Genomic DNA, 21,843 nt, shown 5'->3' on the forward strand with positions numbered 1-21,843 from the left:
TAATTAATATAAAATATAAAATACTGGATGTCACTACACAGTGAGTTCCAGGCCAGTCTGGGATATAGAATGAGATCTTGTTTCAGAAAGAGAGAGAGACTGAGTCCTACAGTTGTAGAAATTGTCCAAAGTATAAAACATTGGGCCATTAAGATGGCTCTGAAAAGAAAGGCATTTGTTAGTTTAATCCCCAGAGCCCACAAAGTAGAAGGGGAGAGAGAGGCATGAAGATCAGAAGTTCAAGGTCATCCTTGCTTCTAAAGTGAGTTTAATGCCAGCCTGAAAGAAAGAAGAAAAAAAACGAGAGAAATTTAATGACTAAAAATGGACAGTCATCCTTGACTACATGGTGAGTTCAGGAATACCTGGGACTCTGTCAAAATAAAGATGATGATGATCATACCTATGTATGGATGCGTTGCTTATAAAATGACTGAAACAAGTAGAAACCGCGTTTTGAGCCTTTTGCGTGTGGGACACTGGGATCCAGTACAGGGCTTGGCTTGTGCTATGCAAGTGCTCTACCGCTGCATCCACACTTCCAGCTCTCAGCCCTTCTTGCAGGCTTCTCTGAGTTTCACATGCCCACAAAATCACATTTCTCACCATTTTAAAAGGAAGAGACTGAGATTCTGAGATCCAGCCACTTGGTCAAAAGATGGCTCGCGGCTGTGCTGATTTCAGCCCCACTTTCAATCACGCTCAGCTGTGGCACAATTGTGTTCGTAAAGCATCATCTACACATCCATGCAGAGAACTGCTGTCACTATGCGTATTTGACTTGTCATACATTTATGAACTAAAATCAACAAAGCCAGTCCTGTTAGGAATCTAACCTCAATACGGGATATTGAAAACAAAGGGCTTCACTTGCGATTTTCTCATTTTCCAACCGACGTTGGACAGAAAAGAGGAATTCATTTAGAATGTGCAATTGGTGCTAACAACAGTCTCCAGTGTAGAAGGCCTTGCGTTAACATTTATAAAATGGAAGGGGCCCAAGTTGGCCAAAAGGAAGGACATGGAAATTCTGCCCCAGCCAGAACAATGGACATAGATTTGTCCAAACAAAGAACAGCAAAGGGAGGGAAGACAATTCATCCAGCCCTTGTTATGCTACTTTATGACTATTTTTCCAGGGGCCAGTTTCCTATTCACTTTAACAAAGAAAAAAAAGATGAAACAAAAATAAATGTAACATTTTGTAAGTTTATACTACCCTTTGGTAGAAACAAATAAATTATTGTGTTTAAAGTCCAACCCTTAAAAACAGTCTGGAGTCATCCGATTACAGCATCCGCTCTGCCCCTTCAGTGCTGTAGAAGGGATTTTCAACACTATTACACATCTTTGGTTCAACTGCAAAGCTTTAATAAAGTTTAAGTTAAAACTGTGGGGATCTAGCTCAGGGACAGAACACTCACTTAGTGATCTACAGGTCCCTGAATTCCACACACACACACAGTGGAAAAGGAGGAGCTGGCAGGCAGGGAGCTTTCTTGCCATGCAAGGATCCCCAGCCTGATACAAACTGGGCATGTGGTGTATGCAGGTCAGTGGTCCCAGCAGTTGGCCAGTGGACACAGGAGGTTCAAGGCCAAGGCTGGGCGAGTGTGGCAGCACCCAAGAGGCAGAGGTCATCAGATCTCTGAGTTAGAGGTCGGCCTGTCTACAAAAGCGATATCAAGGCCAGCCAAGGCTAAATAGATTCTCAAAACAAAACAAAAACCAAAAAAGTTCAAGGTTATCCTCACATCCTCAGCTACTTAGTAAGTCTGAAGCTAGACTATTCTACATGAGACCCAAACTCACCTCTGAGCCTCCCAAAGGAAAACAAATAGGTCTTTAAAAATGTAGTTCTCTTTAGGCTATTGTTCTGACCTAATAACACCTTTCATGACATTACACAACAGAACCTTGGCTCTTAAACCGTCCACTTGGCCTTTGGATGGTATGTCAAAGAGCTATGTTAAGAAAGCTAGGAAACATCACTAATTGGAAAAGACGTTTAAAATGTAAGCCTTTAGTTTAAAGTACAAAGCTGGAAAAAAAAAATAGGTCCTGAGAATAAACCACAAAGTAGAGCCCAGAGCACTCTTGATTTAAACACTGTGTGACTGGCACACACTTCTCCCTGGCTCACGGTGGGCACCTGGGCTTCCTGGCTCTCCGTAGTTGTCAAGCCTCACTCAAGTGCTATTAAGAAGCACAGTCGTGCACATGCATTTTTAATATACAGGATTTGGTTTGTTTTTGTGGGTCAGCTGAATGTCCACACCAACAAACAGTGTTTTTGTTCTGTTGCTTTATCTCAGTGTAGTTAGTTTCGTAGAGTTGACGGTGCTGTGGGCTTTAATTTCGACCTATGACACACACACAACTCAGACCCACATTACCACGAAAAAAAAACTGCCTAAAAAATGGCTAACACACATGCACACATCGAAGGCCTCTGGTTTATTCGAACATCCCCTAAGAGCATACCCATTAGGGTTGAGGCTTCATTTTTAAAGCCTTAGGAACTACCACTGCTTTGCAACATAGTGAGTTTTCACGACATGACACAAGATTTTGAAAAACACGCTCTATACTTTCAGTTCGGTCTATACTTTCAGTTCTGGGAGGAGCCGGTGCCTCTGGCAGGTAGCACACAGCATCCAGTCACTTTGCAGTTGAATTTTAAATGAGTGAATATACTGGCGGGGAGCAAACGTCTGAGAGACCTTTGGCAATATGAAGGTCATATTAACGACCTACGACCTTCCACCTTCGAGGGGGTCGGCGTCTGTGTGTGTTGGGAAAAGGACGCGGGGTGGGAATTGAAAGAGTTCGTACTGATCCTCTACAGCACAAGAGATAAGCTTCTGAAGGTTCTGGAACATGTACAAAGCTCCAGCAAAACAAAACCCACCCAGGTTCTCAGGAGAGTAGGAAGCACACCCGAATTCACTCAAAATCAGGGGGACCTGTTCATGGTGGAAGCCCCCTACCATACAGCCCCATGAGACTTAGCTCTTGCAATCCTTGTGTAAGTGCGCCCCTAACCAGCCCTGTGTCAGTTTCCCCAATAGTCGCTGCTTCTACTCCCACCCACTTTCTGCCCCTCCGTTCCCCCACCTCGCCCCCCTCCGCCTCCCGCATCCTTCCCCGCTGGGTGGGCGCGCCACTCAAGCTCCCAAACACTCACACGTGGCCACAGCGGGTCCGGACAGGCTGATGTAGCACCTCCAGGCACACTGAACAGTCGAAGGAGGTGATGGGCAACTCGGGGTCCCGGCTGCGCTCCAGGGACCTCGGGGCGGCGGAGGCGGGCGCGGACTTGGAGCTGTCGCTGCTCAGCAGGGAGCCCATCGCTGCGCGCCAGCACCGCAGGCTGCCAGGAGCTGGGTGCGGGCTGCGGGCTGGGCGGCGGCGGGGGGGGGGGGGGGGGTTAGTTGTCCCTCCCGGGAGGAAGGAAGTCCCGGCCCAGCCGGGATCGCCGCCTCCTGGCTCGGCCAGCAGCGTCGCGGGGCCTCTCGGTGGAGCGCAAGCGGAGCGCGCGGCTGCCGCTTGCAAACGCTCTTCCGCGAGCGACCAGGCGCTGCAGAGGCTCGAGGTCCCTGGAGAGTGAAACCTGAACCTTCCACCCGGCGACCGCACTAAGAGTTCTGCAAAGTACAGTTTGAGAACACCCACTGGAGACGGGATGACTCTATCTGGCCTCCAAGTTGGTATCTTAATAAGCCTCAGAGCCGACCTATGACCATTTCGGTGATTGACTCAATACTTCAATCAGGGTGAGATGATAGCCCGGGGCAGTGGAAAGTTTCCTGCTCCAGAGTGCCACTTGGTGACTTAACAAATACAAAGCCAACAGTCTGTTGTTAGCTGTGAGTTCGAGGCCAGCCTGGGCTGCATTTGAACACGGCTGTGTTTCAAAAACACAAAAAAGCCAGACAGACATCGTGGTTTATGCCTTAAATTTCAGCACGCAGGACACTCAGGAAAGAGGATTATCCAAAGTTTCAGGGCAGCACTGGGCTATACAGTGAATTCCAGAACATTCAGGGCTATGGAATGAGTCCATCTCAAGAAAACACCATCGTTTTAGATGTAGTTTAGTGGTGGTGTGCTTGTCCACGCTGGATGAGGTCTGGGTTTGGTCCCCAGTACTGATGTAAATGAAAAAGTGAAGGATACACTAAAGCTTGTACCTGCCTGTGGTGGTCACGCCTGTAGTAACAGTGCCTGGGAGGCCGAGAAGGGAGGGAAACATAAGTTGGAGAGTTATATATTAAATGCAATTGCATGGACAAATATACAGTATGCTATGGACTATAGAAAATATTACAAAATATGTAATGTATTAAAATTTCTGGTCTTCATCCAGTTTCTTCCAGTCTTTATGTTTTCCATTTGTTTTTGAGACTTTTAATTTTATTTTTTCTTTCTTCTCAAGACAGGGTCTCTTTGGATAGTCTGGCTGTCCTGAAACTTGCTTTGTAGACCATGCTGGCCTCAAACTCAAGGAGCTGCCTGCATCTGCTGGAATCAAAGGCATATACCACCATGCCCAGCTGACACTTTTAATTTTATTTGATGTTGCTTAATTGATGCTGGGCCTTCTCTCTCAGGCAGACATTAAGCTGGGACTTTCTTTTTAGTTAGTTTTTGGTAAGTTTTTTTTTTTGGCTTAGTTTTTGATTTTGGTTGTTGCTGTTTTGAAAATGGGTCTTACAATGTAGCAATAGCTGGCCTAGAGCTCAGACTGGCCCTGAGTTCCCAGAGATCTACCTGCCTCTTCCTCCCGAATACTGGAATTAAAGGAAAGCACCAATGTAGGCAGCCACTCTCAAATAAACACAGAGACTTATATTATTCATAAATGCTTGGCCAATAGCTTAGGCTTATTACTAACTAGCTTTTCATTTAAGTTAGCCCATATTTCTTATTTACACTCTGCCACGTGGCAGTACCTTTATTATTATATCCTGTTCCTTTTGTGTCTGGCTGGCAACTCCATACTTTGCCCTTCTTCCTCCCCACATTCTCCTAGTCTGGCTCTCCTGCCTAACATTATTCTGTTCATCTATTGGCCAGTCAGTGTCTTTATTAAACCAATCACAGCAACATATATTCAAACACTGTAAAGGAATATTCCACAGCATAACCAACATGCCTGGCCTAGCCATAAGCTAATGAATAGGTTTACACTATCAAGTGAAGGAGCAGAATAAACTTTATTTTAAGAAAGAACTCCATTTTAGACAGGACCTACTAAGGAGGTGAATGCAGCCCAGCAAAGTCATAAATATTCCCAAGAAACTGTGCCAGCCCTGGTCAAAGTGACCCACCAGGTAGGTATCTGATTAACCACTGTTTTGAAATTCCCCTAGACCCCAACCAACGAATTTGTAAACTTTTACCCAATCCTGAAACGTCAAGGCTTGTGCCACCCTAACTGTGGTTTTCCCCTCTAAAATCCCCTTACCTTGAAGCCTTGAGGCCCGTTCTCCCCCATCTGCTGTGGCGGTGTGTTGGATTACAGTCTGAGGTAGCTAACTTGTAATCAATAAATCCCAGTGTATTTGCATCCAATACCAGTTCTGTTGTGGTCTTGTTTGGGGATTCCGTGACATGGGCATAACACAAGTTATGTATTCTCTCCTTTAGACCAGGCCTGAAATCCAATCAAAAATCAGTTGGTTAATCCCAGAACAGCCATGCCACTATTACAACAGTGATAGGCAATCTTCGCAGGTAGAATTTTGGTTAGAAGTCAATGGATGCCATGATCAGTAGAACCAACCAGGTAGAGTTAAGCTATGCTCTGTCTCTGGCTTTACCCATTCTGCAGGTATTTAATGAGGGAGCCTGCTTTGTGTCAAATATATCACTAGTCTCTGGGGCAGGATAAGGAGTGTTCTGTTAGTTAGTTAGCATTAGCTGCCAACATGACCCCGTCTAGAAAGTAACTGAGAGATTGTCTTTATCAGTTTGGTATCTGGGCTTGTGTGTGACAATGAGAAGTTGTCTTGGTTGTTTATTGATGTAGGAGAGCACAGCCCATGGCAGGCAGCACCTCTCTCCAAGCAGGTGGTCCTGGGCTATATCAGGAAGTGACCTAAGCATGAGCTTGGAAGAGAGCCAGAAAACAGTGGTCCCTGACTTCCCTCAACAATGGACTGTGACCTGGAGGTGAAGCCTAGTAAATTTCCCCTCCATAGGTTGCTTTAGTTAGAATGTTTTCTCCCAGCGACAAGAAGGAAACTAGGATAACTAAGGAGTGGGCAGCTGCTGGTTCTGGCCACCGAGCCTCTTCCCCTTCACTGTCCTCCTCTTTGGGTGGATTCTTCGCCTCACCTCTGAATTTAAGAGACACTTTTGGCTGGTTACTGTGGACTGCGGTGGTAAAGGCAATGCAGTGTGTGTCTATGTACGGGACTTTGGAGTGTTGTCCCCTTCCACGGAGTCCCCAGCTTTCCAGCACCTCCCTCATAGCCGATGCACTTCCTCTCTATCTCCTGCCTTTGCAGCCCACATTTTACCAACGCTTCCTTTTTCTCTTGCATAATCTATTCAGTTAATCCTGTGGTTCACACCAAAGTTGACAGCTTTTTCCTGTCCTCAAGGCTTTCATTTCTGATACATAAGCTGCCTAAGAGAATAACATCTTAGCTGGGCGGTGCATGCACACCTTTAGTTCCAGCACTCAGGAGGCAGATCTCTGTAAGCGTGGCCAGTCTGGTCTACAGCAGGGGATACAGAGAAACCCTGTCTTGAAACAGCCCCCTCCCCCAAAATTAAAGAAAACCTTCATAATACAGTATATCATCAGTGACCAGAATCTATGAAATGAATGAGGATGCTGACATCACCCAGAGTGTAAAAGGAAGGTGAGCACAAGAAAGAACACTCTGGAAATGTGTTCTTTTTAGGGATGTGGCTCAGTTGGTAGAGCCACAAGGAACTCTGAGTTCCATCTCCGGCACGACAGAAACTGAGTGTGGCAGTGCACACCTGTAACCCCAGCTTGGGGAGGTGGAGGCAGGAGGATCAAAAATTCAAGGTCTTTCTCAGCTATGTAGCAAATTTGAGGCCTGCCTGCGTGACACACCTCTAGGCCTATCTTAAAAAATTACAAATGCCAGCATGGTATTGAAGGCCTTTAACCCCAGCATTTTGTAGACAGAGGCAGGTGGATTTCTGTAAGTTTGAGGATAGCCTTGTCTATATACCAAGTTCCAGAACAAACAGGGTTACATAGACAAACCCTGTCTCAAAAAGAAAAATAGAAAATAAAAAAGGAAGAAAAGATCAAAATAGAAAACAGCATTTCATGGTTAGTCATGATGGAGCACACTTAATCTCAGCACTCAGGGGACAGAGGTAGGAAGTTCTCTCGGAATAGAGGCCTGTCTACATAGGGAGTTTCAGGACAACCAGGGCTATACAGTGAGTCTTCTAGGAAGAGGAGGAGGAGGAAGATATTCTCAATTCAAATGAAGGAAAATCAAAGCACTCCAGACAGACGGGGATGACTATAATGTGGTAGGCAGAGACAAGGGGGCAGGAAGCCCCAAGCTCTGGTTCAGAAAGCTGCATTCAGATCCCTGCTGCTAGAATTTTCAGCACACAGCACCCATCACAGAGGAAACTAGAGACCAGGAGGTGTGAACATGAAAATGGCCCTGGTTAGGTATTTTCAGTTGGCTTTATAGAATCAATTGAGCAAGTCAGTGGCATGGCCACACAGACAGTTTTGTCAAGTCATTCTGTCCTCAGAGTGTCTTGCATCAGACTCACCTGAAAGCCTGTTGAAACCGTTCAATGCCAAGATATCAAATTTCAGTGTCTGGGTGAGTTATGAAAGCTGCACTTTAGCTGGGTGTGGGGTGCCCTCAGGAAGCAAGCACAGGAATATCACTGAGTATATGATGAGGCCAGCTTGGGGTACACAGAAAGACCTCAGAAAGGTAAAGGAAACACTAGCAAATCAAAACTAAAACCAAACCAAACCAGACAACCAACCAGACAAAATCCTTAAAGTCCCCAGCTGGCTAGCATGCAGGGCTCAGTAGACCATTCCTTGAGAAACAGTTCAGTGGCTTCCCCCGCAGCAGCCTCTGTAAGTCACTGCAGCAATAGCAGACCTGTCAGGTGGTGGAGAGGTGCCTGCTTTTATTCTGACACCACTGGGTGACTTCATGCTGGCTAGTCACTCAGGCCCTGAAACAAGGGCATCTACAGGCTATGGTGATTACTTAGTAAATTCTCACCTGTAAGTCCTACTGGGTGGGCATAATAATAATTGAAGCATCTGAGATGTGATCTTGAGCAGTATATAGCACCTTCACAATGATAAAATGAAAAATCATTTTCTTCTTTAGGCAATACTCGGGGATGGAAACGAGGGCCACACATGCTAGCCATATGCTCTGTACTAAGTTGTCTTCAGAGTTCCATTTATTATTATTAGTTACTTTTACAGTTGTTTATTTTTTAAATGTCTACTTGTCAGCGGCGAGGTGCTCACGTGCCATGGTGTGCATGTGGAGGTCAGAGAACAACTCGTGGGAGTCAGTTCTCTCTTTCCACTTAGACTGGCAGCAAGCTCCTTTCCCACTTAACTATCTCGCTGGCTCCATTGCGTTCTTCTCAAAGCAAAAAGGACATCATCCTAAATGCCATTCTACCAAAGGACTTGTGTGTGCATCCAGGTAAATCAACCAAGGACCTGGATTTTCTGCCTTAATTTGGATCACTGGTTTTTCAGACTTAAGTGTTGCCCTTCGTCTTTCTGCTAGCCAATCTTACCATCTTTAATTCCTAAGTATCAGATGGTGCATGCATGGTAGGCAGGTATCTCCATGCCATTCCGACCAATGAATTCTTCATCTGCTGTAGGTAGTCCCAGTACAACATAGCCCCAAAATCAGCTGTTTTACTTTAGTGATGACTCACAGAAGACTATGTAGGTGTCAGTGGGAAATTCTTCCTGGGTAACTCCCAGGCCTGCATTTCTTTCACATTTGGGGTGTTCTACTTCAATTAGCATGAAATCACAACAGGTACAGAATGGAAAAGGTCCAAAGGAGCACCTGATCCAACCCTCCCATTTCCCAGGAAGTAAACTAATTCCCAGTTGGGCAAAAGCATTCACTCTGCCTCTTTCAATGTTTCAGATAGTCACATCTGAAATACAAAAGAAGTCTTTGGGCCAGGAGTGCAGTTCAGAGGTAAAACTTGCTCAGCATGAGCAAGCCCTGGGTTCTACCTCCAGCACCACAAACATGAACACTTAGCTAGTAACACAGTTTTGAGGGGTAGAGGAACCTTTAAGACGTGAGACTTGGATACCAGGGTGGGTGTTTAAGGGGTTTATCCTGGCCCTGCTTGCTGTCTTGTTTTCTGTTGCCTGGTCTGTCACCATGTGAGGAAATTCCGTACACGTTCCTAGTGCCATGCAGCCACCATGCCTTCTCTCACGAGGGACTGAAGTTCTGAGCCTACCTGAGTCTTTGCTTCTCATGACGTGGTTTCTGTCATATATTTTGTATCAGGGTTGAGAAAAGCAGCAGATCCAGAACTGCTCAGAGCCAATGTTATCCCTCCCTTGTAAATGGGCCAATACTTGGAAATAATAAGGCATAGCTGGGTGTGGTGGTGCACTCCTTAATCCCAGCACCTGAGAGGCAGAGGCAAGATTATCTCCATGAGTTCAAATCCAAACTGGTCTACATATGGAGCTTCAGGACAGTTAGGGCTACATAAGAGAGACCCTGTCTTAAAAACAAAAATAGCAACACCATAGAAACCTAAAAGCAACACTATCTATTAGTCCATGACTCACCACATGCAAGAGCTTTTATGATTTTGCCAGACGGCCTCACACGACATAAACAATTTCCTACTTGATATTTGCCTACCATGTACACTTGTCCTATATCACCAAAGGATGTCAGTGCTTCAGGTGTCCACTTCAAAACAGAGTAAATGTTGGTGGGCAAGGTGGCTCAGCAGGTAAAGGGGCTTGCTGCCACACCTAACAATCTGGGTTCATCTTCAGGACCCGCATGGTGGAAGGAGAGAACACTTCAGAAAGTGTCCAGTGACCTCTACCAGTGTGTCAGGGTGTGTCTGTGTGTCTGTGTATGAGCTGTGGTTGTATCTTGTACTAGCAATATATGAATGTAACTTAGGTAAATCTTATCTTTCACCTGGGTAAGTGAAGCTATCTTTTTTTGTAGGTATGTCCTACACGTGTATATAAATCTGCCTCAAGTTAGAAGGCTTCTTTCAGTTAACTGGCAAGACTGGGATCCCTTTGGCCATTGCCTACTCTCATACCTTATTACTCTGTTAAATGCTGTCTATATTCTACACCTATATTCTATGTCTATATTCTACATTTCTCAATTAAGAAATGGTAGGCAACAATGAAAATACAAACCAGTGCTGAACATAGTGGCAAACATCTATAATCTTAGCAAGGCAAAAGGAGCAAGAATTTGAGGTTAGCCTGGACTCCATAGTGAGTTCAAGGCTAGCTATAAGTGGAAACTCTGTCTCAAATATCAACAACAAACGAGTACACTAATACTAGTTTAGATGACTACATAGGCCATGTAAATATTATTATAATTAATATATAAGCGTGTGTATGTCTGTATTATAAAAATTAAGCTGTACATGATGTCTGATAACTGCCGTGAGTGTGACTGGCTGTAGGCTAACCACAGAAACACATGTCTGGGTGAAGGATACTTCCAGAAAGGGCTAACGGAATAGGGAAGACAGCCTGAATGTGAGTGGACTGCCGAAGAAAGAGAAAGTGAGACGAGCACCACATTGGTCTCTCTCTGCTTCCTGACTGTGGATGCAATGTGATGAGCTGCTGCTCATCCCTGCCGCCGAGCTTTCCCCACAGGGACAGGCTGTGCTCTCAAAATTGCGAGCCAAATAAACCAAACCCTTCCTTCCTTAAGTTGTGTTTGTCATGTGTAAGTACAAGCACATTTAACACACACACACATGCAATGTTTATAGCGTGCATCTTTTTCATTCCCACTTTCCACATAGTCAGGCTCAGAGAGTTTACACAACCTAGCAACCCCTACATGACAGGATAGTGTTCGGCAGTGCTGAGATGGAACTCAGGGCTTCTTCTGACAAACAAGCCTTCAGCCACCGATTGCTATGCCTGGACTAGAGCAAAGGTCCTATGTGTGATGCTTAGTCAGTGATTCTGCCTCTCATCATGTCATGAAAATATAGACAGGACTGGGCGTGTTCTATTTCTGTGCTGTGTTTCCTTTAATGTATTGGTACTGGCTGGTTTTGTGTGTCAACTTGACACAAGCTAGAGTCATCAGAGAGGATGGAGCCTCAGTTGAAGAAATGCCTCCATGAGATCCACTTGCAGGCATTTCTCAATTAGTGATCAGCGAGGGAGGGCTTAGCCCACAGTGGGTGGTGCTATCCCTGAGCTGGTGGTCCTGGGTTCTATAAAGCAGCAGGCTGAGAGAGCCCAGAGAAAGAGGCCAGTGAGCAGCTCCCCTCCATGGCCTCTGCATCAGCTCCTGCCTCCAAGATCCTGCTCTATTTGAGTTTCTGCCCAGACTTCCTTCAGTGATGAACAGCAATGCTAAAATGTAAGCCAAAAATCCCTTTCCTTCCCAACTTGCTTTTTGGTCACGGTGTTTCATTACAGCAATAGAAATCTTAATTAAGATAGTATCAAGATTTAAAGTCTGAATTCATAAATCCCTGAAATAATACGAAGTACAGTGAAAATGGGAAAACTTTATGTCTTTAAGGCACAGCCTTAAGATCTCAGAGCAGAGCCTCAGGATAAGGCATCATCCACATAGTGTTGTTCCCACACCACAAAAAGTCAGAGTAATTCAAGTATCTCCAGAAAAAAGCATGTATGAACTTTATTATCCCATTTCACAAATGGAAAACTGAAGGGTATAAATAGATGTGGGGCACTTTATTTATAGTCTGTGCCCCCATAATTAGAAACACAGGGCAGCTGAGAAACAGATGCATGGGAAGCATGGCAGCAGTTAAATGTTAATGACCTAAAGCTGGCAAGAGCAAATGATATATGCATTTTAGGAACCTCTGGGAAAGACAGAGCTAAGAGCTGTTTTTAAAATACAGCATTTCCCTAGCTCTCTCCTTGAGACAATGACTGACTCAGTAGCAAGGATGGGGCAGGCAGAGGCATTGAGAGCAGATTTCTTGTAGTTGAGGATGGTCTTGAACTTCTGCTCCTCTTGCTTCTGAGTGCTGGACTGATGATATGTGCCACATTGTCACTTTTAAAATCACCTCAAATTTCAAATTGCTTGTACCGTATGAAACACGGGTTGTATTAAGCTCAGGTGTGGAAAGAAACCAGAAAATAAGGTACTTTCTTAAAAAGAAAAAGAAAAAAAAAAGGCAAAACACTATTTGGTTTTGGCTTTTTTCTGTCCTATTATCCTTCGGCCATCAGAGGAGAGTGGGACAGCATGGAGACAGTGGGGAGCCATGCTCCACCTAGTGATTATAGACCATGAACTCCTGGACTAGGCTACATCTCTAGATACCATGATGGGCTCACACCCATCGTGTGTGAACTTGCTAGTGTAAGCATCTTGGAAGCTGAGAAAAGTCATCCCCTACCCCTTTACAGTAGGCAGCAGATGCTGCTGCAAGAGAATTCATAGATCAGTGGGCAGCAGAACTATATTCTTAATTTGAGGACATTAAAAGAAAAACATTAAACCAAGTATGGCAGTACTCAGAAGACAAAGGAAGGAAGACTAGAAACTAAAGGTCATCTTTGGCTACATAGTGATCTCCAGGGCAGACTTGGCTATATGAAATGCCCCCCTCAAAAAATATGCATTTTCTCCCTTCAGTACAAAATATCAAGATAACACATCATCACTAGTAATAAAAAACTCATTAAAACAATAATATGAGTATATAAAAGGTCATATGACAAGAACTAGCTTATATTTATCCATAAATTCTTCAAGGCATTAGGTAATTAGACCCAGCAGGATCAAAATATGCCATAATTGCTTTTTAGTCTGTCTAGCTTGAATGCATTGCATTAGCCTGTTTTCTTCTTCTGTTGACCCTGATGTAAAACTGGCTGCCCTTCTGTCATATGAGCCAGCAGCTATGGAAATGCCAGTGCTGCCGCAGTGAACAGACTGGTGAAGAGAAACAGCAGCGCGACCTGTCAAACGGGGTACTATTACATGTTTATATCTGAGCCTCATCTAAGACCATTCTACGGAATTCAAGCAGCACTACACAAAGAAATGGCAAAGGTCTGAAGAGGGCGCATGTCAATACACCCAAAGCTTTAGAGGCTGAGGCAGGGGAATCAGAAGTTTGGGTTTGGTCCAGGACACTTAAATCTGAGGCAAACCTGAGATATGCATTGAGACCTTTTACCTCAAAAAAACAGAAATAAATGGGATAGAGTGGCACACACCTTAATTTCAGCATTCACACTTGAGGGGCAGGAAAAGGGAGATCTTTATGAGTTTGGGGCTAGCTTGGTCTATATAACAAGTTCCCTACCTAGTGACACCCTGTCTCAAAAGACCAATAACAAAACCCCAAACCCAACAACAACAAGCCAAATGAAACAAGACAAAATAGAAACTAAATACCAGCCCTTGTCACCAAGCCTGATGACCTCAGTTGAATCCCCGGGTCTCACATGTTAGAAGAACTGACTTTTGCAAGTCGTCCTTCCTCCCCCGCTTTCATAAATGTAATTTTTAAGACCTCCACAACTAAAACCCAACTAGCCAACTCCAAACCATGCAATCAAAGTGAAAACAAGCCCCCAAAATACCAGAACCTTACACATATCTAGCAAGCATTCTACCAGAGCTACATGCCTAGCAAAACAGAACCACTAGGCTACTAACACATATACAATCTGAGGAATAATGTCTTTTCCCCTAATATGTAGACAGGACTAAGTTGCTCATGCTGGGCTCAGATAGGGCTCAGACACTTGGTGATCTTCCCTTGGCCTCCTGAGTGCCAGGACTTACAGGCCAGCCACTGTAATATATAATGGCTTTTTATATGGCATGGCAGTGGCCATTTCCTGCTTATCTCTGTGTTGTCACAATGAATATGGAAAAAGCAGGTGCTTCTCGGTCAGCTGTGGCAGAGAGGAGAGACTCAGCATTTCCTTTACTCAAGGCTCTTAGCCCCTCCCTCAGGAAGGACAGAGGGAAATCAATGCCAGAAGGCTCTGGAGGGGATGTTGCTAATGGTTCTGCTGTAGTCAGATCTGCGAGCAGATTCCTCTGCAGGGAATCAATACAAACATCTTGCAGCAAAGCAGACTGCAGATAAGAAACCATATACATCCATCAAAGAAAATAGCTGATGTCCTCAGAGCCCTAGCCAGACTGCTTCTCCTGGGTACTTGTGACTGATAACTTGGTTCAGACAAAACAGAAAAAATGTCCAGCCCTCTCCATTTTCAGCCTGCTGTTAAAGTTGTATTTGGTAGAATGCCTGCCTACCATGAGGCCCTGGGTTCATCCCCAGAGTACAGGCAGAAACAGGCAGGCAGTCCTTGTCTGCTGTCCCAGCACTATGAAGGTGACTGCAGGAAAACAAAGATCATCTCCAACTATAGGAGGCCAAACTGGGTTGCGTGAGACATGTTTCCCCCCAAAACAAGTCAACTGTATTTGAATTTTATCGTGGTGCTGGGGACTGAAGCTATTTACTTCTGTGTTTGAGGCAAGGTCTCATGCATACTCCAGTCTAACTGGAAACTTACTATGTAGCTCCATTGTGACAATGAGCCTGCCTAAGCTTACAGAGTCCTGGAATTGCAAGCGTGCACTACCACGTCCCTCTCAGTTTTTCTGCTTGTTTGTTTGTTTTGATTGTGTGTGTGTGTGTGTGGGGGTGTCTCACGTAGCAGTGGTTGGCTTCTCAAATTCACTGAAGCTGGGATTAATTTTCTGATCATTATGCTTTGACTGCTACCACCCCTGGCTTACAGGTAAGAGCCACCGTACCCTAATTTATGCAGTGCTGGGGATTAAATCCAGGGCCTTGTGCATCCTACCTAAGCCTCATCCCCAGCCTGTCTATAATTCTTTTAAATATTTCATCCATTTAAAGAAGATTCACAAATAATATCAGCTACCTTTTACTTTACTTTCCCCTTCCTTCCTTTATTTATTTTTATATTTATTTATTTATTTATTTATTTATTTATTTATTTTTGAGACAAGGTTTCTCTATGTATCCTTGACTGTCTGGAACTAGCTCTGTAGACAAGGCTGGCCTTGTACTCACAGAGATCCACCTGCCTCTGCCTCCTGAATGTTAGAATTAAAGCCTTGTGCCACCACTGCCCAGCAATATTAGCTACTTTTAATTTACATTAATTTTCTTAGTTATTGCGTGTGTAGGGGAGCACACTTGTGGAGGTCAGGGGACAGTGTGCAGGAGTTGGTTCTCTCCCTCCACCATGCTCGTCCTGGTCATCAGACTTAGTATCAGGTCATTTAGGTCTCTGTATGCCACCCCTCAGGATTATTTATAGGGTGTTTGCTATGCTGAGCATATTGTATAGGTAACTGGTCTTGCCTCTCGCTGTCAGACAGTGCAGCCAGCCCCATTTGAACTCAGATAACCAGCACAAGGAATGAAGCTGATAAGCTCACATCCCAGATGTAAACTTAGGTTTCTGTGATTACAGTTTCAATTTGTTAGCTTCTGCACTCTAGTTTCTGTTTGAAAACACAAAGTTTAAGGGGAATAACTTCCTAAGTACTCACATGACTGTGAAATGCTTTCGGTTTCTCAGATTCCCTTCATTATTGTTTGCTTGTATGAATGCTGCTGGAAACTTCTTTTCCTTGTATTGTTCTCCCCACCCACTCTGTCCTTTCAGCACAGGAGCTGCCACTTCTCTAGAAGTGGCCTTGAACTGGACCTCCCCTGACCCTATGAGCTACTGTTTACTAGCTCAAGGTAGCTGCCTGACCCCATCCAGGCTGAGTTTATTCTACGGGAATTTCAAAATTCAGGTAGAAAGATTTCGAAATACAGAGGTGGGAGAAAAAGGAGAGCAGGAGGATAAATGTTTCTCTTGCATTGGTTGTGACATGCAAAATTGAAGAGCTTTATGGAATTCACGTTCTTCATTGTAAATTGAAGAGCAGACAAAGCCGTTTGACAGTGAGGGAAAGACAGAAGACCTAGAGGAAGGCAGAGGATGAATTAAAACAGGCATGCTGGTGAACTCTGTAATTCCTGCCCTCAAGAAGCTGAGGTAGGAAAATTAGAAGTGCCCATCTCAAAAACTAACCAAACAGTCGGGTGTGGCAGTGCACACCTTTAATCTCAGGCCTCAGGAGGCAGGACAGATGCATCTCTGAGTTGGAGACCTACCTGGTCCACACACCCAGCTCCAGGCTGGTCATGGCTATGAAATGGGAAAAAAAATAAAACAGGGCAAGCAGCGTCCAAAAGTTTTGAAAGGCAGCTACATCAAAGAGCATAGAAAGTCTTCAAATACATTTCTTAGGCTTGGGTCCCCACTGTGACACTTAGCATGTGTGTGAACCAGGGCATCGTGTTTAGTTCTCCAGTGCCTGATTGTCTTGTCCATGAAACAAGGCTAGTCATGGCACTTACCATGCATGGGGTGGGGTGCTGAGTGAGGCAGGCTTCAGCACTTGGGGAAATGGAGTAGGAATGACTGCCATGAGTTTAAGACCAGCCTGGACTATACAGTAAGTTGCAGGTTAACCTGAGCTACAATGTGAGACCTTATATCTGAAAAATTGTATATATAGAGTCTGTGATGTTTCTTGACTGGTAGAGTGCTTGTATACAATGCACAAGGCCCTGTGTTCAATCCCCAGCACCACATAAGCTGGGAGTGGTGGAAAAATACTTGCCACCCCAGCTCTCAGGCAGAGTTTCAAGGATCAGAAGCTCAAGGATGAACTAAAGACAGTAGTTAAGAGCACTGGCTGCTCTTCCAGAGGTCCAGGATTCAATTTCCAGCTACATGGTGGCTCACAACCATCTTTAACTTCAGTTTCAGGGGAACCAAGTCTCTCTTCTGACTTCTGAAGGCATGAGGTACAAACATGCTACACAGACATACATGTAATTCATATACATAAATTAAAAAAACAGTAGTTAAAAATTATGTTTAGCTATACTATGACTGGGCTATATGAGATCTGTCACCCATCCATCCCCTTTCTCTCATCTATCTATCTGTCTGTCTGTCTGTCTATCACTATCTTTTGTATATCTATCAATCACCTATCATCTATCTATCTATCTATCTCTTATCTTCTATATATCTATCTATCACCTGTCTGTCTGTCTGTCTGTCTGTCTGTCTGTCTGTCTATCTATCTATCTATCTATCTATCTATCTATGCATCTATCTATCATCTATCTTTTATATATCTATCAATCACCTGTCATCTATCTATCTATCTATCTATCTATCTATCTATCTACCTATCTATCATCTATCTATCTCTTATCTTCTATATATCTATCAATCACCTATAATCTATCTATCTATCTGTCTATCACTATCTTTTGTTGTTTTTGTTTTTGTTTTTGCTTTTGCTTTTTCGAGACAGGGTTTCTCTGTAGCTATGGTACCTGTCCTGGAACTAGCTCTGTAGACCAGGCTGGTCTCGAACTCACAGAGATCCACCTGCCTCTGCCTCCCGAGTGCTGGGATTAAAGGCGTGTGCCACCATCGCCCGGCTTATCACTATCTTTTGTATATCTATCAATCACCTATCATCTATCTATCTCTTATCTTCTATATATCTATCTATCTATCACCTATCTACCTATCTATCTACCATCTATCTATCTCTTATCTTCTATATATCTATCAATCACCTATAATCTATCTATCTGTCTATCACTATCTTTTGTATATCTATCAATCACCTATCATTTATTTCTCTTATCTTCTATCTATCTATCTATCTATCTATCTATCTATCTATCTATCTATCTATCTATGCATCTATCTATCTATCACCTATCATCTATCTACATCTACCTACCTACCTACCTACCTACCTACCTATCTACCTATCTATCTATCTATCTATCTATCTATCTATCTATCTATCTATCTATCTATCTATCTATCTATCTATCATCTATCATAACACTTATTTTCCAGGTCCCAGGGCGCAGACTCTGAGATAGGAATTTGGATGCAGGCAATATTGGCCTGTACTGTTGAGGTCTACCCCATGATTAAGAGAAGGAAGCCTGCTTCCTGGGCAGAGGGAGAGGTTGAGCCTTATGACACAGTTGTCTCAGAGGCGTCACACAGTTCAGTGGGGAGGGGAGAAACAGGACTGACTCATGAGGCCTTTGTACCTACCCTTGCCTCACATTTCTGTCTCCCATGAGGAACTGGTGAGAGTTCCCCTGAGAATTCAGACAGGACAACCCATGAAGTGATTCTGGCTATGAGCTGTCAGCAGTCATCACTCATGGCAGTGGGCAGGGCTAGATGACTTGGGAGTTGGACATGGCTCACTCCTGTCATCTCAGAGCTCAGGAAGATAAGGCAGAATTGTGCATTTGAGAGCAGCCTGGTAATAATGCCCTGTCTGAATAGAGAGAGAGACAGAGAGAGAGAGAGACAGAGAAAGAGAGAGAGAGAGACAGAGACAGAGAGAGAGAGAGAGAGAGAGAGAGAGAGAGAGAGAGAGAGAGAGAGAGAGAACAGCGGTTGTAGGCAGATCTGGGTGGTGCATGGCATCCAGTAGACAGGTCTTCATAAATGACCCTGGCATATTCATTCACCCACAGATTCATTCAGCTGAGATGGTGGCCGCAAGCTCATTGATCTGCACTTTGCATCACTGTCTTTCCCAGTTCCAGCTGCAGATCCTTCGAGCTAAGTGTGAAAAACAAGCCTCCTCCAAACATGCCAGTACTCAAATGTATGAGTCAGCATTCTCTAGAGTAACAGAACTTACAGACTGAATTTCTATGTATATAGAAAAAAGATGTATTAGAAAATAAATATCCCTCACAGATATGCCTTCCATTTTGGGGTGTTAGTTCCAGATGTAGTCAAGGTGACAACCAAGAACAGCTATCATGTCATAGGAAAAGATACCTGATCAACATTGGAAAATGGGAGTCAACTTTGGTAAACATTTGTCATCCCAGCACTCAGTAAGCTGAAGAGAGATCACCCTGGTTTATTCTGGAATGTATTTTATAAGTGAAGGCTCAGTGGCATTATGCCACCAAGAGGAAAAGAGCTAAGAGCAAATGGATTTTTTTCCTCTGTATTTGTATCTTTTTTTTTTTCGAGACAGGGTTTCCCTGTAGCTTTGGTGCCTGTCCCGGAACTAGCTCTTGTAGACCAGGCTGGCCTTGAACTCCCAGAGATCTGCCTGTCTCTGCCTCCTGAGTGCTGGGATTAAAGGCGTGTGCCACCACTGCCCGGCATTTGTATCTTTTTTACACTGGTGACCCACAGTTAATTTTACATTAGGCATTATGATCTTGTTAATATCTAAGGTTCAATAGAAATTAAGAAAGAATAAAAATGCATGATGCCAAGAAGTAAGTAAAATCAGGGAGCCTTTGGGCTGGAAAGGTGGCTCAGTAGTTGAGAGCTCACACTGCTCTTAGAAAGGACCAGTTTGGTTCCCAGCACCTGTGATGGTCTGTGCACAATCCTGTGTAATACTAGCTCCAAAGGATATGATGGCCCCACGGGCTCCCCACACACATGCACATATCCATACACAGACACAGAAGTAAAATGAAAGTATTTTAACAATGAGCCTTGTCTGTCTCCTGAATTAGGTATTGGATGTGAGGGTGCAGTGAAGTCACCAAACTTGACCACTCCGTGGGGAGAAAGAAATGTTTATTAGGGGAACGAACTACCAGGCTGCCTCTAAGTAGCACACAGCATCCTGGTATGAAAGCCATCAAATTTTACAGGATAGTCAGCAGGGTGGGGGTCTTTCAGACTGATGGGAATTGGATGCCCTTGCTTGAGGTTGGTGACTGTTGGGGAGATAAAGGTTTTCCTGAGGAACGCTGAGTATAGGCTTCCATTTACCCAGTCACAGTCCTTCTCACCAGGTTCATCTGTTTAGGATGTTGCTACCAGCACTGCCATTTGGGGGGCTTATTCTGGACCTAAGAGTTACCTATGTCAGTCAACTTTATACACCTAACTTCTAGTACAAGTTGGTCTGTTTGTTTTTGATCTTAAGATAAGTTCTCTTTTTGCACTCCTGGCTGTCCTGGAACTTGCTGCATAGACCAGGCAGGCCTCTGACCCCTAGTGCTGGGATTAAAGACATGCACCATCATGACCAGCCCTTTTTATTTTATTTTTCTATTTTCTGTCCAAGGTCTTAAATGTGGAAGAAATAAGATAAAAACTTGTTGAAAGAAAGTAGGAATACCCTCTGACTATTTACTTAACAATTACTCCACATTTGCATATTGTTAACCCCTTCAAAGGGATGGTTGAAACAGTGTAGCCCAGATTGGCCTCACATTTTGCTATATGGATGAAGACAACCTTGAACTAATCTTCCTGCCTCCACCTCTCCATGCTGGGACATAGATAGATGCCATCATGCACAATTTCTTTCTTTTTCTACTTTTCTCCATGTTTTGCTCCCCCTCTTCCCTCATTCTCTTTTCTTCCCTCCCTTCAACCCTCCCTCCCTTAACCTTTTTTCCTCTTCACTATATAATCTTCCTCATTCAGCACTAAGTGCTGGTTTGTTTTCTTATAGGAGACAAGAACTCAGGCTAGAGACAGCTCACTTTGGAGCAGACCTGTGGTCTTGCAACAAAGCAAATAAGCACTTCGGTTAAGGATCAGAAGGCTGAGGTGTGACTGTCAAAGGTGACTTGGTCTCCAGAGGCCAATATTCTACAAATCTGCCCCAATCTTGTAAAACTTTTATGCAAATTTTATATTTCCCCCCTGGTCAACTTTTGTTTATAAACAGGTCCTGCTGCACCCCAGAACCCGGTGACTCAGGGAGGTTGATGTCCTCTCCCTTCCCTTTATTTTCTCCATGCCAATTATTTATTAACCAGTTGTCTCAGACTGTGAGGTCAAGCTCTCACCAAGAGGGTGAGACACTGTCTCCACCTGCATTAGTATAAAAGCTTCCCGTCCCAGTGTGCTTGCTAGCCTGGTATTAGGTTGTGGCACGCCCTTTCTGCAAGAAGAAATTGCCTTGTTGGGTCACTTGTGCTTTGTTTCTCTGTGAAATGACCTTTCTAATAAAGGAAAGCCTTGGCTGCGTACTGAGTTTGAGATTGCTTTGGACTACACTAGATCTTGTTCCTCCTGTTCCCCAGAGCAAATTCAAATCTTGTTGTAGTGCCCTCATAGTGCAGCATCTATTCTGTCCCTTGTCACTCTAACTGTGGTGGTTTTTGAAAGTTGTTATAAGGCAGGAGCTCATTCCCATCAGTCCCATCATTTTCTAGTGACCTCACACTGCTGGGTGCTGTCGTGACCCTTTGGAGGCTACCCCAGTTCTCTAGCCAGAACTATCTTTGTGAGGCTCACAGCTCTGATGCGTATTGCTGTCTCTGTTGCCTATGGCTATGTACGGAGTATTTTCCCTTTACATAGAACTATCTAAACTGTCTTTGAGTTGGCTTTTTGTAGTTGTTTTGAGACAGGGCTTCCTACAGGAAGACACAAGTTCACTATGTACCCAAGGCCAGTTGTGAAACTCTTGATCTTCCCGCCTCCCCCTCTCAACTTCTGGGATCACAGGTATGTGCCACTATGCCCAT

The 21,843-nt window shown here is 44.2% G+C and overlaps 1 protein-coding gene and 1 long non-coding RNA gene across 3 annotated transcripts in view; one reads left to right on the forward strand and one right to left on the reverse strand.

The window, feature by feature from the left end:
* Rnf125 (ring finger protein 125) overlaps nucleotides 1–21,843 on the reverse strand; it is an 80,885-nt gene that overhangs the window by 23,420 nt on the left and 35,622 nt on the right. Inside the window, exons 3-4 of one of the 2 annotated variants that reach the window (XM_075969240.1) lie at nucleotides 5,471–5,659; nucleotides 3,188–3,647 (exon numbers count right to left, since the gene is read on the reverse strand). The exons of the other annotated variant lie outside the window; for it this stretch is intronic. Coding sequence (XP_075825355.1) covers nucleotides 3,188–3,351 — 164 coding nt within the window. The 5' untranslated portion in view covers nucleotides 3,352–3,647; nucleotides 5,471–5,659. The remainder of the gene's footprint in view (nucleotides 1–3,187; nucleotides 3,648–5,470; nucleotides 5,660–21,843) is intronic. 2 annotated transcript variants of the gene reach the window in all.
* Nucleotides 16,162–20,850, forward strand: LOC142848691 (uncharacterized). Its single transcript, XR_012910452.1, has 3 exons — nucleotides 16,162–16,309; nucleotides 17,084–17,154; nucleotides 20,820–20,850. It is a non-coding gene; the product is annotated as an uncharacterized LOC142848691 (long non-coding RNA).

Source organism: Microtus pennsylvanicus, chromosome 4 (genome assembly GCF_037038515.1).
Source record: "Microtus pennsylvanicus isolate mMicPen1 chromosome 4, mMicPen1.hap1, whole genome shotgun sequence".
NCBI lineage: Eukaryota > Metazoa > Chordata > Mammalia > Rodentia > Cricetidae > Microtus > Microtus pennsylvanicus.